At 41.1% G+C, this 12,508-nt stretch overlaps 1 protein-coding gene across 4 annotated transcripts in view; it reads right to left on the bottom strand.

The window, feature by feature from the left end:
* Spast (spastin) overlaps positions 1-12,508 on the bottom strand; it is a 50,918-nt gene that overhangs the window by 22,117 nt on the left and 16,293 nt on the right. For 2 of the 4 annotated variants that reach the window (NM_001414954.1, XM_087553664.1), the window contains 5 exon segments: positions 204-278; positions 2,210-2,303; positions 2,537-2,670; positions 4,107-4,294; positions 9,926-10,021. In NM_001414954.1, the coding sequence (NP_001401883.1) occupies positions 204-278; positions 2,210-2,303; positions 2,537-2,670; positions 4,107-4,294; positions 9,926-10,021 (587 nt within the window). 4 annotated transcript variants of the gene reach the window in all.

Consider the following 12,508-nt stretch of genomic DNA (forward strand, 5'->3'; position numbering starts at 1 on the left):
CAGTAAAGTAAGTACTTATGCAAAACAAAATCAAAAACATGCTACTGAGGGTTAATCACAGGTTTCCATGAAAACTATTTTAAAAACTCAAAAAGTGTATTACAACAGTAAGGCATTAAATGACATGCTGGGGAACAATAGAAAGCTTTTGTCATCTGATCCCTAATATCTCAATAGAAGCCTCAACTGGACAGCATTCTTACCAGCATGGTTTTTCCGTTTCCTGGTGGACCGAAGAGTAACAAGCCTCTGGCGGGAGCTCTGAGCCCTGTGAACAACTTTGTAAGACAGGAGCTGGTTATAGCTATGACTCCAGAGAGCTTTTCCACACATGTCAACACATAAAGTATTTATCATTTGCTATCTAAAAACATCTTTTGGGGAGCAGTGGCATGTAGGAGGGGTGTTTCACTATGTAGTTCTGACTTTGCCTGAACTCATGTAGCCTGGGTTTGCCTCACTAAGAGATCCTCCTGATTTTACCAAATGCTAGGACAGGTATGTGCCACACAACAGGCCTTACAGTTCTCTAGCTCTGCAATTGTATGACTCCCTCTATAACAAGCTGTTTTTAATTAAAGTTCAGTCTGCTGTGTTACTACTCAACTCAGCCTATACACTATCATCTGTGGCTTGCCCTGTAGCTCATTCTATAAGCTACAATATGTTCCCCAAGGGACCCTAGCTGGACCCATGACATAAATTTGGTTCATAACAGACAAATGTTTTCTGTCTCTGTCTTAACTCTCATTTTATGAGTATTAGCAAAAATATAACTACCAGTCAAACTGGTGATTTCATAACTTGGAATGATAAGTACTAACTAAAAAACGTTTTTAAGTAGACAAAAGTGGGCATGCTGGTGAGAGTTCACAGTCCTGGTTACTGAGAGGCTGAGGGAGAGAGAACTACTTCAGACCATGATTTCAAGACCTTCCTGGGCAGTATTCTGAAACCTCATCCAGAAAAGAAAAACAAAGAAAAAAAAGTAGAAAGGAAAAAGGAAAGACTATGAACTAGAAAAGCAGTCTATAGCAATAACTTCTAGTTTAATAGGTGCCCATAAATGACAAACACCACAGAAGGCACAAATGACTGAGAAAAGCAGCCACAGATGCTTTGGACACCCACTGGGCCAAGCGTCTATCACAATGTGCCACACAACTGGACTTCCACTAGCTTTGGGGGAACTAGACAATATGACACAACTTATTTCTGTGACCCAGAAATGGGTACTCGAAAGGATTTCTTGCAGTTATCACTGAACCACAATAAACATGCTAGCTGACTTTAAAGGCTGCAGAACAGCGCCATACACAGCAAACAAACTTTAATTAGCAACTTAAGATTTCTAATTTCCTTTAATGACTGCAAATATGAGGCAAGCCAGATCCCCACACATTATTTACTGGCTGATAATATCCTGGCAAATTAATACACTGAAAATATTACTTGCTCTTCACACTTATAGAATTATTTTTCTGAATTTTCCCTTTGTTCAGTTATTTTTAAGTTTAGGGTTTTTTTTTTTTTTTTGGTTTTGTTTTTCAAGACAGGGTTTCTCTTTATAGCAGTCCTGGCTGTGCTGGACTTGCTTTGTAGGCAGGACTGGCCTCGATCTTAGAGAGATCCTCTACCTCTGCCTCCTAAGTGCTGGGATGAAAAGTGTGTGCTACCACACCTGGCAAGTTTTTAAATCTTGGGACTAGGACATGGCTCCATGGTAGCCATCTGACTTGCAAAGCCTTGGGTTTAACTTCAGCATGGAGTTGGGGGAGAAAGTGGGGGAGAAGAGGAAGCAACTTCTAGACTTGATCTTAGCCAAAAGGCTGAGAAGCAATGGAAGCAACTTCTAATCTCTCAATTTTTAATAAAAATTATATCATAGGACTATCTGCTTTTCTCATAAAAGTTAAAAATGGACTTAGAATATCTTACATTCATCCTCATCTCCTTTAAAAAGTTACCAATAACAAATGTGAATGCCTTTTTGTGAGGAAGGAGTTAGACAGGTCAGGCTATATATTATAGCCCAGGCTGGCCCAGAATCTACCATGGAAGCCATGCTAGGTTCTCAAGCTCAAGATCCCCCATCTCAGCCTATTCAGCTGGATGCCTGGTACATCCCCAGGCTTTAATGTAGTGCCTTTCAAACACTGAACTTGGAATTACCTAATACGAATTAACTATTTGATAATATAGCCCTTACCTCAGGCCGCAGAGAAGGGAGAATGACAATCTCTTGCAATGCTTGTTTTGCCAGTTCCTGACCAGCTATATCATCAAATTTAACAGCTGTCCCACTGAGAAATACAAATCAGTTAATTTCACAGTAGAGATATTGTTCAGTTACTTAAATGTGGCGTATTAACCTAACACAGACATTTTCATGTTAACTATGAATCTTGTTTATTAACAAAATTCTTCAAAACAACCATAAGAATTAAGTATGAAAGCAAACAAAATGTTTATTATGTAACACATATGTATTTTATAAATAAAAGTAAATAGAAACTGAAATGCTTGGCAAACTTACTTGTCAACAATTTCATTCATTATAAGGTTAGCAAGATTGCTGTCCACATTCCTAAAATTTTTCAAGTCTTTCTTTTTCCGAACTGCAGTTGTGGGTGTAGAAGGTTTGTTGGTTCTATTTGGTTTTGAAGTACCCTTGAAGGACACAGAATTTAATGTGAAACACAACTCAGACTTCTCACTCATAAATCACCCTAAACGTTAATAAATTTTAATAAAAAGTAAGGGGATATATGAAGGTGTGGAAACGCTCAGTTAGGGAGATGCTCCCTGTACGACTGCAAGAACCTGAGTTTAGATCCCGAGCACTATGTGAGCCAGGCATGGGGAGTAGATCTGCTGCCAGCCCTCAAGGGCAGGAACAGGCAGCTCGCTGGAGTCATAGGCAACCTGTGAGCTCCAGGTATGCTGTGGGAAGTAGCTGAGGAAGTTTTCTGACATCTACTTTTGGTCTCCACACACAAGTAGACTCAAAGAAAAAAAAATAATCTAAGACTGTAAAGATTATTTGGCCCCAAACTATATTTATTATAGAACAAAATTTGGCATGAAGAGGGCTAATAGATTTTATCCAGAGATTCAGTCACTATAAAAGGCAAGACAGAGAAATGGCTCAGCAGTTAAGAACTTTTACGGCAAAATCTTAAAGACTGGAGTTTGGATGGCAGCACTCACATAACACCCCAGGTGCATTGTCCATGCCTATGACTCCAATTCTGAAAGCAAGCGAACTGGAGGCTCACTAGGGCTTGCTGGCCTCCAGTCTAGCCAAGAGAATACAAGCTTGAGGTTGGAGCATAGACTCTTCCTCAAAGGATAGGCAGACACCTAATGCCTTCTGGCTTTCTGGCACACACAGGTGTACACACACACAAACACACATGAATAAATGTATTTTTAAAGCCAAAAACTGTAAAAGAAGTTATAGAACTCTGATTCTTCCTAGAGTTACAACACCCAACACTCAAGAGTCAGAGGCAGACAGATCTCTGAGTTTGAGGCCAGCCTGGTTCACAGAGACAGCTCCAGGACAGCCAGGGGGACACAGAGAAACCCTGTCTCAGGAAAAAAAAAATTACAACAAAACTCTAGGTATGTTTAATGTTATAAAATTGATATAATCTGAAATCTAAAACTAGAGTTAAAATGACATATACAGAAGTGGAGCTACAGCTCAGAGGTTAAGAGTACTGGCTGTTCTTCCAGAGGTCTTGAGTTCAATTCCCAGCAATTCTTGAGCAACGGTGGCTCAGAACTGTATCTATTGAGATCTGGTACCTTCTTCAGGCATGCAGGTACACACGTAGGTAGAACACTATACATAATATTTAAAAAGATGACATCTACGACATTATACTAAAAAAACTTGGAACAATATAAAACACCTAATTATTCTCCAAGGAACTAAATTAAAATTTTTATTTAATAGCAAGTAGTTTTTGCAAATTAAAAAGTTCTATGTAACCTTGCAGAAACCAATCAATTCTGTATTATAGAGAACTAATATAATGAAGCAAGCATAACCAAGTTTTCTACTTGCAAAGCATGCTGTATTCACTATTGTGGAGTACCTTATGTGTGGTAGCTGCAGGACCAGATCCCGGTCTTGCTCCAGAAACCATGGATAAACCACTGCAACTAGGCGCCCTGTGATGACCGGAGAGCCCTGTGGATCCACTTTTCATGACAGTTTTTGATCGAGGCAATGAATTACTAGCATGTGTTAAGGGGTCTTTCTTCTTCGGAACTGCTCCACTTTCTATTAAGAAAAAAAAAATACAGCTATTGTGATTAGAAACTTTCACTCTAAGTATGAAAAACAATTAACAAAACTTATAACAAAACAAATACCAGAAACAAGCTACCAGAAGTTAACGTTTATTTATTATTTTGTGTGTATGTGTATGTATGTATACATGTATGTATGTATGTATGCAAGTATGTACGTATGTATGTATGTATATGGTGTCTGTGAGTGTCAGTGTTCGTAAGTCATGGCAATAAGTCAGAAGACAACTTTGGGCTTTGGGTCTCCCTCACACCATGTGGTCCCTGGGTGGACCTTAGGCTAACAAGCTTGTGCAGGAAATACCCTATCAGCTGAGCACCTCACTCATGCATATCAAAGGCTTTTACAATTAGAGATATTTCAAAATAAGATCTGAGTTAGAAAATAAACCAGGACGTCTTGGGAACAGTTTGGAAAAAGATTTGGTTATTAGGTTTACCCTTCCCTGTTGTAGATTCTAGTTTTCTTTGACGAAATGTATTTGTAAAACCAACTTCACTTGTCAGGGAAGGTAAGACCAAGTTACCAAGCAAAGCTCCCAAAAAGCTAAGAGAAAACACAGTGAAGGCACTAGAGATACAGCACACAGACAAACAGCAGAACTCCTCCATCTGACTGTCCATGTTTGTGTGTGGTTTATGTACTGCGTGGTGTGTGCACCATAGGCCAAGCTGACGTCAGGCATCTCCCTCAGGCACTCTCACCCTCATACCTAAGCCTGTCCCACTGAACCAGAGTTCATCAGTTGAGCAAGGCTGGTTGGCCAGTGAGCTCCTGGTACCCTCACCCCATAGCTGGTGTTACAGTCTTGCACCTCACAACAGCTTTTACATGGTGCTAAACATGACCGGGTTCTTGTGCTTGCATGACAGGCACTTTACTGCCCATGACTGAAAACCTTCACAGCTATGAAATATGAAAAAATACTCACTAAAAGTTTTGATTAACACTTTTAACTGAAAGAGCATAAAGCTGTAGCCTTTAGTATGCCAAGTATTTTATGTGATATGTATATCATACTTAAATAAATGAATGAGTAAATTACAGGCCTTAAAATGCTCAAAAATTCTGACTTCTAAGATACAACTTTATATTCTTATAAAACAAAAAAGTTCTTATTAATAATGATGTTTACTATAAGGACAAATGTTAAGCCAGGTAAATAGGGTGGCTCAAGCTATAAACCCAGCACTCTTGAGGCGGAGCCAGAAAGACCGCCATGCCTCCAATAATAACCTGGGCTACATTGAGCCTAGGCCAACCTGGGCTATGGAGTGTGAAAGCTATCTTTAAGAAAGAAAAAGCAAGCCAGTCACAGTGGTGCACACCCTTAATCCCAGCACTCAAGAGGCAAGGGCAGGTGAATTTTAGTAAATTTGAAGCCAGCCTGGTTTACAAAAGCAAGTTCCAGGAAATACAGAGCTAGTTACATAAGGGAGATACCTTGTCTCAAAAAATAGACATGGTAACACATATAACACACATAATAACCCCATGATCCTAACACTCCGAGTTAGAGGCAGGAGCTATCACTGCAAATCCTGGGGCAGCCTGGTCTACCCACAGAGTTCTAAACCAGCCGAGGCTACCTTATACCCTCTATGCTGTGGATGGGGAGTGAAGGAGAAAAATGTTAAACTGCCCTATAAATTAGACTGGTCAAGAGGCCTTGGTTTTGCTTCTGAAGACCTTTTTTTTTTTTTTTTTTAAAGATTGATGTATTTGTGTATGAGTACACTATCGCTATCTTCAGACACACCAGAAGAGGGCATCAGATCCCCATTACGGATAGATGTGAGCCACCATGTGGTTGCTGGGAATTGAACTCAGGACCTCTGGAAGAACAGTCAATGCTCTTAACTGATGAGCCATCTCTCCAGCCTGCTTCTGAATGCTTTTAAAGGAAATTAAGAACTCAAACAGGTGGAGGGAACCAAACTGTTTATCTCAACTAAATCATTATAAGATCTGAAACAAGTAAAATTCCAAGTTTAAAAAAAATGTACAGGAAATTTTACAGTGACGTCCTTGCACTGAGAATGAGTTTTAAACTGCTCCTGAGAGACTAATAAGAGGATCCTAAGACAAGCAGAGTATATAGCCTAAACACTAGACCAGCCTGGTCATTTGACTATATTGTGATCATTTATGCACACTTTTGACAAGCAGGGAGATTTTTATACTCAGTCTGGATTACCTTGGATCGTTCTCCTAGAAAAAACAACTATGATTGCTAGAATTATTTTAATCATAATAGGAGCTGAAACTACTGCTATCTCCAACGGTTTTAAGATGGCAGATTCATTGCCCTGAACTACTAAACACAGGGCTAGAGAAATGGCTCAGCAGTGAAGAGCACTTAGTACTCTTACGAAGGATCCAAATTTCGTTCCCAGCACTTACAGTGAACGGCTCATAACCAACTGAAACTCCAGCTCCAGGACTGATTCCCAGGGGATTTGACCCCTTCTGGACTTTGCTGGTACCCCTACATACCTGTGCAGACCCATACTTATATATGTAATATTAATAAAAAGAGGCTGAGAGATGGCTCAGTGGCTAAGAACCCTCAATGCTCTTGCAGGGGACTTGGGATCAGTTCCCAGCATCCACATGGCAGCTCACAATCATTTGTAACTCCGACTCTGTAGGATCTGACACCATGGCTTATGTACAAGGAACACAGAAAAAGCACTTATACACATAAGAAGGCTTTTTCCTAGAGAGACATTTCGGCGGTTAATGCTTGTGCTACTACTACAGGAGCCTGAGTTTGGTTCCAGCACCGTGCAGCTCACACTAGCCAGAACTCAAGTCCCCGTGGATCTTACACCCACTTCTGACCTCCATGAGCACCAGACACACATAGTGCACACGCATATATGCAGGCAAAACAATCATACACATAAAAACTTTAAGAAATTAAAAAACAAAAACTATCAAATATCAAATGAACAATAATCACAATGCATTAAGTGCAGGGAAAAAACCCCAAAACTGGAAATGTGGTTTCTACAAGACAATGCATAGATACAGCCACAATCATTACTTAACATAAATCCGGGTTCAGTCTATTTTTAATATTTAGTACAACAAAGATACCCACCCAATACCCCCCTCTCTCCCTCCCTCTCCCTCTCTCTCTCTCTCTCCCTCTCTCTCTCTCACACACACACACACACACACACACACACACACACACACACACACACAGTGCAAAGGCACAGATGTAGACAAAATGTTTATATAGACACAAACACAGATGCCAAAAGTATAGGCAGGAAGACTGAAGTGTAGAACAGAGCAGGCGTCCATCATAGAGGGTTGGGAAGTGAACGGAAAGAAGTAAAAGTCTACAGTATGAACTTAGAGAAAAGTAAAGTCGGAACGCTTACTAACCTTGACCTGAAACTAGACCTGTAAATACCGTGCTGTATTAAGGGATCTTGGTGTGAGAACTCACTGCTGCTTGCTGACCACATCAACACTGACTAAAGCAATGCTGTACACACTAGCCCTCAAGTCTCCCCAACCAGGAAACACTTAGTCGCTCAGGTTTCTAGAGATATGAACTAAGTCAGAATCTGATACATTAAAATAAGCCCAGGAAGAGAAGGCTGACACCCTTTCTTTGTATGACAGAAATACAGTGGAATCCAGCACATGCACAAGACAACAGAGACGCCTCAAACAAGACAAAAGGCATACCACCAGACCTCAGAGCGAGGCAGGCCTAGTCTCGATCTTGATAGGATTATCAGGATCTCAAAATGTATTCTGGAAACTAAGTGTTTCTGTATCTCTTTATATCCCTCCATTTTACGGTTCCTTACTACACATTACAGCTATACAGAAATAAAACAGGCCAAGTGGTTTGTCTATACTTGAGATAGTGGAAGATACTGCCATTGACTGGAAGACTCAACCAAAGAGATCTGAAGGGCAAAAATGTAGATGACTGGGCTGGAGGGATGGCTCAGTGGTTAAGAGCACCGACTGTTCTTCCAGAGGTCCTGAGTTCAAATCCCAGCAACCACATGGTGGCTCACAACCATCTGTAATGAGACCTGATGGCCCCTCTGGTGTGTCTAAAGACAACTTCAGTGTACTTATATAGAATAAGAAATCTTTTTAAAAAATGTGGACGACCTGCTTCTATCTACAAAACCCAGTTATCTTCTCTGTTATTATGTTCTATGCTTCATGCAGAGCGTATGGAAATGCTCCTCAGACTTCTCATACCCTCCCTTTTGAGTCATATCATCAAGTAGGCCAAACCCTCTCTCAGCTACCCTTGTCTTTTTTTTTTTTAAATATTTTATAGTCAAAAAGCTTTCCAAGGACTGGAAGTTATGTTTTGATATAGAGAACTTAAGAGCTGCAGAATGCAGGCTTTCTTTGGAGAGGGAGTTTAAAGGAGAAGGTGGATAAGCAGCCTGATAGTCACTGATACCCAAGAACAGAAAATCAACCTTCAGTTTTGGGGGCTCTTGTTTTGTGGAAGGCTGGATTGGCCCTCCAAGGGCATGGAAAGGAAAGCCAGTAACCTTAGGAACATCTGTGCTTGCTCTGCCCTAGTCTGGTTCTGTGGCTGTGATAAAACACACTTAGCAAAAGCAACTTAGGGCAGGAAAGAGGGGAGGGGAGGGGAGAGGGGAGGGGAGGGGAGGGTAGGGGAGGGTAGGGGAGGAGAGAGGAGGGGAGGGTAGGGGAGGGGAGGGGAGGGGAGGGGAGGGGAGAGGAAGAGAGGAGAGGAGAGGAGAGGAGTCCCAGAAATGAGAATATTTTCAGCATTTAAAGGCATGCACAGCCTGGGTGTGCTCATGCACAACTTTAACTCCAGCCCTGATGCAGAGGCAGCAGATCTCTAAGCTGAAACCAGCCTAGTTTATACAGAGAGTTCCAGGCCAGCCCTAGCTACAGAGTGAGACTCTCCCTCAATAAATAAGTACAATTAAGTACAGATATGGTACAATATGTTTGTAATTCCAACAGTGGGGAAGCAGAGGCAGGAATACTGACTGATGTTTGGAAGTGAAGGCCACTTGATATATATAGTAAGTTCTAAGCCAGACAGAGCTACCTAGTCCCCAAAAGACAAAACCTCAAAACAACAACAACAAAAAACCAGGCTTTGAGATAGCTCAGGGAAAAGTTCTTGCTACCAAGTTTGACCACCTGAGTTTAATCCCTGGACATACTATGGTGGCAGGAGAGAATCTCTTCTTTCAGTTGTCCTCTACCCTCCAAACATGTTCACAAGCACACACATACACACATACATGTATAGATTGTTTCTAAAAGAGCAGATTTATTGAGGACACTTCAAGGGCTAGCGGGCTAGGCAGTAACGAGATGCCATCTCCCATGTTTTATACTGTGTAAGTAGGAAGTTGGAAATACGTGAAAAGGTATAAACAGAGTAAGCCCCACTCTGTAAGTCAGACACTTAGATGCTATCAGCGATACGGATACTGTACTTCCTACTGATCCTGTGAAAAGTACACAGTCACACCTTCTACTACACGGTAAGTCATCAAGAGGACGAGCAGGAACTCATAAGCAGCAAGCTTTAGTTTATGTTAGCTGGCCTAGACCTACCTGACTGGAGATGTCCATTGCGGCATGTCAGGTTAGTGCTCTCATTATAGACGTCCGTTTGTGACTTGGAAAATTGCAAAACTGGTTGCAGCTTCTCTATGCAACAGAGGGGGTTAAAAAAGAACAAAATAAACAAAAAAGAAAAATAAACAAATAAAATGTGTGTAGAAAATGGAAAATTATTAGTGTGTTACAAAGGTGTCAAACTGGTTTATGCAGATATATGAAATAGTCTCTAAAATATGCAATTAGTAGGCACTCATGAAAAGTTACAGAAGGTAAATGTGAGCTGCTGCGATGAGAACAGACCTTACCTAGGCTGGCAGCCCAAGGCAGTTACTTACCACTATTTTCAGCAAGAAGTGATGGCTGCTTATCAGGAGAACATTGTGACATGCAGATAACAAGTGACTATGGTTTTGTTGTTGTTGTTTGTTATTGTTGTTTTGAGACAGGGTCTATGTAGCCCTGGCTGTCCTGGAACTCACACTGTAGTCTAGGCTGGCCTCTCATCCAGCAATCTGAAAGCCTCTGCCTCTTGTGCTGGGAACATGTCCCGCTTATACTTACTGTTCTTGCTCTCTACCAACAAATTAAATATGACTGGCAACTTAGAGCCAAACTGTATTTGACGATGATGATGATGATGATTACTATTATTAGACACAGGGTCTATCTATGTAGCCTTGGCTGTCCTAAAACTTATTATGCAGACCAGGTTGGCCCTGAACTCAAGAGATCCACTGGGATCTGCTGACATTAAAGGCCCACGCTACAGTGCCCAGTACAATGTAATTTTTAAATGACTGCAGACCATAAAGAGCTTATTGCAAAAGCTTTACAGAAGAAGTACAGTATTGGTTCTACTTTACAGGGGCAGTACAATAGAAGATGAAAAATAATTTTTAGGAGGAAATCAGGGGCTGGGGATTTAGCTCAGTGGTAGGGCGCTTGCCTAGCAAGTGCAAGGCCCTGGGTTTGGTCCCCGGCTCCGAAAAAAAGAAGAAAAGAAAAGAAAAAAAAAAGGAAATCAAACTTAAAAAAATGGCATACAAGGAAACAAGGTTACATTTGGCTATATTACCATAAGTCAAGCAAAAAATAAATGCCACAGGGCAAGGAGACCAGCATGATGAACTATCTGTTTGGCATACTACTGTTTGTGAACACACACACACACACACAGAGTTGTAACCTCTTAACAAACCCAGAGACAATGCTGTAACAGCTGTCTCTTGGGAGGAGAAATGGGTCACTTGGGCACAGTATGGGAGAGATGGTAACTATACTCTAAAATTCTGTGTCATGCGCTTGTAAGATGTAGCTAATCAATGAAAAGACATGTTTCAAACCTACACAGCCCTTCACAAATGGAGTCTCAGCCTGCTTCCCAGAGTAGAAAGAGCTGATGCTTCGCTTCCAGCAGCAGGGCTGCAGCCCTCCCCATCCCACCCCAGAGTAACCCACATGCAGGGTGCCAGACACGCTCCTAAGGTGATTTACATGAGGCATGTAATCTATCTCACTCAAATAAGGGATCACCTTTTTCCAAAAAAGCTTCGCTGATGTAAGCTTGTTTTATTCTGTACTAGTAAGCCAATGAATCCATGTATAAATGCAGCACAGGGAATAAATATATGTAGCTTAGTGTGAAATACACTCTTGATATATGCAAGGCTCTGGTTTAATTATCAGCACCCAATAAGGAAACAAAACAAAGAAAAGAGAACATACATATGAACTTTTAGACTTACATTCCTGAAGTCAGACAGGTAGGCACCATGCTTGGTTACGGCGCAGTATCACATGCCTCTGGGACAGGTTAAATAGCACCAGTCTTTGTACACAGAGCACAAAGCAGTGTGCAGCTTTTGTATCCTAGAAGTGGCTGACACAATATACCTCGGATCCTTTCTATTTACTTCAGTTAACTGGAGGTAGGTCATCTGATTTTTCTCAATGATAATGCTCTTTAAATCAAAATACTGAGACACAACTTAACTTGTGTTGGTAAAAGCATAAGTTAGGAAAATCCTAGTTAAGTATCTTCTTTATTAACCCAGGAATTAGAACGTTAGCTTTCTGATGACTGGGAATAGAATAGGTGTATAGGTAGAATTCACAATTTACCTGTGTCAATACACATGCATACACAAACAAACCGAACACACACACCACTGACACTGTGGCCTTGCCTCAGTTAATCTCTATTAACAAAGCATTAACTGAGATTGTGGCTTGGCGGTAGAGGACCTGAGTGGTGTGTACAAGGCCCTGGGTTCTACCCTGCTACAACAACCGTGACACACTCATGCTTCTTTTTAAAATGACGAAGGTACTACAGGCTAATGCAGCTTCCCTCACATCTAATTCCCAATGAATCACCTCACCAGAATAATAATAATCTTACCATACATTTCTACTTTAAAACCCTTTAGCTGGGCATGGTGGTACACTCCTTTAATCATTCCATCTGGAAGGCAGGGGAGGCAGATCTCTGTGAGTTCCAGACTAGTCTGGTCTACATAGTGAATTCAGTGAGACCCTGTATCAAATGATGGTGGTGGTGGTGGTGGTGGTGGT

Source organism: Rattus norvegicus, chromosome 6 (genome assembly GCF_021556685.1).
Source record: "Rattus norvegicus strain SHRSP/BbbUtx chromosome 6, alternate assembly SHRSP_T2T, whole genome shotgun sequence".
NCBI classification, from domain to species: domain Eukaryota; kingdom Metazoa; phylum Chordata; class Mammalia; order Rodentia; family Muridae; genus Rattus; species Rattus norvegicus.